Genomic DNA, 5,000 nt, shown 5'->3' with positions numbered 1-5,000 from the left:
TGTTGGTGGTCTTGTTGCCAGTATAATACAACATATCCTTGCATTGTGGAGAAGAACAGCTCCTTCCTGCCCATAAACACAGCAGGCCAGGGAAGTTCCTGCCTCATGAAACATTTAACCCTCTGCCAGTTAAAGAAAAAACAATTATGAATCTTTAAAGAGCAAAGGAAGGACTTGATGTGAGTGCCTCTGAAAGTCAGCTTTCCAAAAAAAGAAAAAAAGGACACTAACATTTGAATATCTGTTAGTTCCATGAGGGGAACATTGAAATGGGTAGAGCTCGGTCTTTATTCAGGTCAAACATTCCCTGGATCCTCAGTCTACATTCGGCCTACTGAATGCATACTGTGTCAAATGGGCTTCACCTTGACCCACATTGGACCCTATAGCTGGAAAGACACCTTCCAGCATGTTCAGGGTCCCGCCGGAAGAAATCCAGCAGCCTAATGAGGGAATGTCACGCTGTCCTTTGTAGCCTCACCACCACACGCATTTCATACATCACTGACATTTGGTTCTGCAGTGTACAAAGAGTAGAGAAAACATTTAAAGCTGATAAGAAAAAGGCCTCTGTGTCCCCTACAGTATACTGTGAATATCTCCCCCACAGTTTGGTAGAATTAGATATTTATTTACATACATGTTTGCTAATTTTGATCGGAAAGTGGTTCAAATAATGTGCTAGTCCTAGTATTCAATCACCAGACTTCAGTTGCATTATCATCAGCTGACGAGGACTAAAAGCAGCTCCTCGGACGCAAAACACGTCCATTTTACTTCCAGATGCAAGAAGTAACAGGAAGTAATTTGGACTCCCACAATATTAAACAAAAGTCCTGCATTTAAGATTTTACTTGACTGAAAGTATCACATAATTATCAAATTGTAAATTTAAATTGTAATGTTCATATACATAAGATTTGACCTTTTGGACATCCTGAGAATGAGAAGAAACTGGATGTTAAGTGTCTCTTCTGTGGCACTTTCGTAGTTATTTCAATCCAAACAACACACTTGTATTCAACCTAACTGAGTAGCTTAAACCTAGCTGAGTAGCTTAAACCTAACTGAGTAGTTTAAACCTAACTGAGTAGTTTAGTTGTTTAAACCTAACGAGTAGTTTAGTTGTTTAAACCTAACTGAGTAGTTTAGTTGTTTAAACCTAACTGAGTAGTTTAGTTGTTTAAACCTAACTGAGTAGTTTAGTTGTTTAAACCTAACGAGTAGTTTAGTTGTTTAAACCTAACTGAATAGTTTAGTTGTTTAAACCTAACGAGTAGTTTAGTTGTTTAAACCTAACTGAATAGTTTAGTTGTTTAAACCTAACTGAATAGTTTAGTTGTCTCAAAGGTTCATCAAAAGTTGACTGGTGATTGTAAACAGCTCAATATAAAGTTTAGTACGTAGACTTGCTATTTAGACTGTAGCAGCCTCCTGAAATCAATAGAACCATCTTTAATCAGTGGAAAGCTTGAACGGTTGTCTTGCATTCTTTGACCACTTACCTGGAGGCATCGAAGCTGTCGTAGGAGCCCACAGTGTAGTGTCTGAAGAGCTTCCGTCTGTCAGCGCGGTCCGCCCGGGAGTCTGCCAAAAGAAAGAGAAAACAACCAGCAGCGTGAGATCAATATTCACATCGCATTTGTAACCAATAACAGCAGTTTACAAATCAATAACTGCTGTTAAGAGGAGGCTCTTTACAACCGCGACAGCTCGTGAGACTGAGGGGCCTCTTCATGTACACAATCCAATAACGCTCAAGACATCTGACCCGCTGTCATGTTCATCAGCTGTAAGAGGAGAATCATCCCACCAAGAGGAGTCACACCTGTCCTCACTCTGTCTGATATTATTATTATTATATATATATATATATATATATATATATATATATATATATATTCAACATAAAAAACGACTAATGCCGTCTTTTAATCTTGAAAATGTACAGATTTTGTTTTGCCATTTTTTTTGGGCCACCAACCAGAACTTTCTGCAAACCAAGAATATCAACATTTCTAAACCAAAAATATGTTTCATGAATATGTTTAATATCAGCCTTGTATCACGCTTGCAGAAACACACACTGCCACGTGCCATATTGTAAATGGTAAGTTGACTGTACTTGTACAGCGCTTTTCTATCTACCATGCAAGGTTCCACCTGCCTATCAGGATTCTAACTAACATTCATACACCGGCAGCAATTTGGGGTTAAGCCCAAGGACACATCAACTTAGACTTGGGGAGCCGGGGCTACATTGTAAGGTAACAATGTAATGTAACTATGTAACGTAACTATGTAAAGTAACAATGTAACGTAACAATGTAACGTAACTATGTAACGTAACTATGTAACGTAACTATGCAACGTAACGATGTAACGTAACTATGTAATGTAACAATGTAATGTAACAATGTAATGTAACTATGTAATGTAACTATGTAACGTAACTATGCAACGTAACTATGTAACGTAACTATGTAACGTAACTATGTAACGCAACTATGTAATGTAACAATGTAACGTATCTATGTAACGTAACTATGCAACGTAACTATGTAACGTAACTATGTAGCGTAACTATGTAACGCAACTATGTAATGTAACAATGTAGCGTAACTATGTAATGTAACTATGTAATGTAACTATGTAATGTATCTATGTAACGTAACTATGAAACGTAACTATGTAACGTAACTATGTAACGTAACTATGTAACGCAACTATGTAACGCAACTATGTAATGTAACAATGTAACGTAACTATGTAACGTAACTATGTAACGTAACTATGCAACGTAACGATGTAATGTAACAATGTAATGTAACAATGTAATGTAACTATGTAATGTAACTATGTAACGTAACTATGCAACGTAACTATGTAACGTAACTATGTAACGTAACTATGTAACGCAACTATGTAATGTAACAATGTAACGTATCTATGTAACGTAACTATGCAACGTAACTATGTAACGTAACTATGTAGCGTAACTATGTAACGCAACTATGTAATGTAACAATGTAGCGTAACTATGTAATGTAACTATGTAATGTAACTATGTAATGTATCTATGTAACGTAACTATGAAACGTAACTATGTAACGTAACTATGTAACGTAACTATGTAACGCAACTATGTAACGCAACTATGTAACGCAACTATGTAATGTAACAATGTAACGTAACTATGTAACGTAACTATGTAACGTAACTATGTAATGTAACTAAGTAATGTAACTATGTAATGTAACAATGTAATGCAACAATGCAACGTAACTATGTAACGTAACTATGCAACGTAACTATGTAACGTAACTATGTAACGCAACTATGTAACGCAACTATGTAACGCAACTATGTAATGTAACTATGTAACGTAACTATGTAACGTAACTATGCAACGTAACTATGTAACGTAACTATGTAACGCAACTATGTAATGTAACAATGTAACGTAACTATGTAATGTAACTATGTAATGTAACTATGTAATGTAACTATGCAACGTAACTATGCAACGTAACTATGTAACGTAACTATGTAACGTAACTATGTAACGTAACTATGTAACGTAACTATGTAATGTAACAATGTAACGTAACTATGTAACGTAGCTATGTAATGTAACTATGTAATGTAACAATGTAATGCAACAATGCAACGTAACTATGTAACGTAACTATGCAACGTAACTATGTAACGTAACTATGTAACGCAACTATGTAATGTAACTATGTAACGTAACTATGTAACGTAACTATGCAACGTAACTATGTAACATAACTATGTAACATAACTATGTAACGTAACTATGTAACGCAACTATGTAGCGTAACTATGTAACGTAACTATGTAACGTAACTATGTAATGTAACAATGTAATGTAACAATGTAATGCAACAATGCAACGTAACTATGTAACGTAACTATGTAATGTAACAATGTAATGTAACAATGTAATGCAACAATGTAACGTAACTATGCAACGTAACTATGTAACGTAACTATGTAACGTAACGATGTAACAAGGTAACGTAGCAAGGATACGTAACAACGATATGTAGCAAGGAAACATAAAAAGGTAAAGCAACAAGGTAACGCAACAATGTAACATAGCAAGGTAACGCAACAAGGTAACGTAACAAGGTAACGTAACAAGGTAACACAACAACGTAACAAAACAAGGTAACGCAACAAGGTAACGCAACAAGGTAACATAACAAGGTAACGCAACAAGGTAACGTAACAAGGTAACGCAACAAGGTAACATAACAAGGTAACGCAACAAGGTAACATAACAAGGTAATGCAACAAGGTAACGTAACAAGGTAACGCAACAACGTAACAAAACAAGGTAACGCAACAAGGTAACGCAACAAGGTAACGCAACAAGGTAACATAACAAGGTAACGCAACAAGGTAGCGTAACAAGGTAACGCAACAACGTAACACAACAAGGTAACGCAACAAGGTAACGCAACAAGGTAACGCAACAAGGTAACGCAACAAGGTAACAATCAATCAATCAGCAGAGATGGGACGAGTGTCTGGGCGAAGACATTCCAACTATGACATGTATCTGTACCACTGTGAATGAAACACGTTGAATTCCAGTCAAACTAAAAACATAAAGACACGGTTGACCTCCCGTCTCATCCATCGGTCCTGTCAGGCCTCTCCCCCTTTTTCTCTCCCTCTCTCATCCCTCCTTCACAGACTCTCTCACACCAGCTGTCACACTTTCACAGAAACTCCATCTCCTCTGATCCGGCTTAGATCTTGTCATCTTCAGCCCCTCCCCCTCCTGACTCTACGGCCAGCGTGTCAGAGCAGAAGAAGACGACCGACAGAGAGGAAACACGGAGCTTTGCTTTTGTCTTTTTACGGAAGAGAAGGGATGAGAAAACAGGGTGAATGAAATAGTGGGGGAGAGAGAGAGAGAAAGAGAGAGAGAGAGAGAGGGGTGAGAGAGAGAGAATCCACAACATTGT

General features: G+C 37.1%; 1 protein-coding gene across 1 annotated transcript in view; it reads right to left on the bottom strand.

Annotated features, from left to right (window-relative positions):
* LOC306748218 (SH3 and multiple ankyrin repeat domains protein 2-like) overlaps positions 1-5,000 on the bottom strand; it is a gene marked incomplete at its 3' end in the record, with an annotated part of 110,041 nt that overhangs the window by 39,628 nt on the left and 65,413 nt on the right. Inside the window, exon 13 of the mRNA XM_079231358.1 lies at positions 1,506-1,587. Within this exon, the coding sequence (XP_079087484.1) occupies positions 1,506-1,587 (82 nt within the window). The remainder of the gene's footprint in view (positions 1-1,505; positions 1,588-5,000) is intronic.

This window comes from Taurulus bubalis (genome assembly GCF_910589615.1).
Source record: "Taurulus bubalis genome assembly, chromosome: 15".
Lineage (NCBI taxonomy): Eukaryota > Metazoa > Chordata > Actinopteri > Perciformes > Cottidae > Taurulus > Taurulus bubalis.
This window is presented reverse-complemented; position numbering and strand designations above follow the sequence as displayed.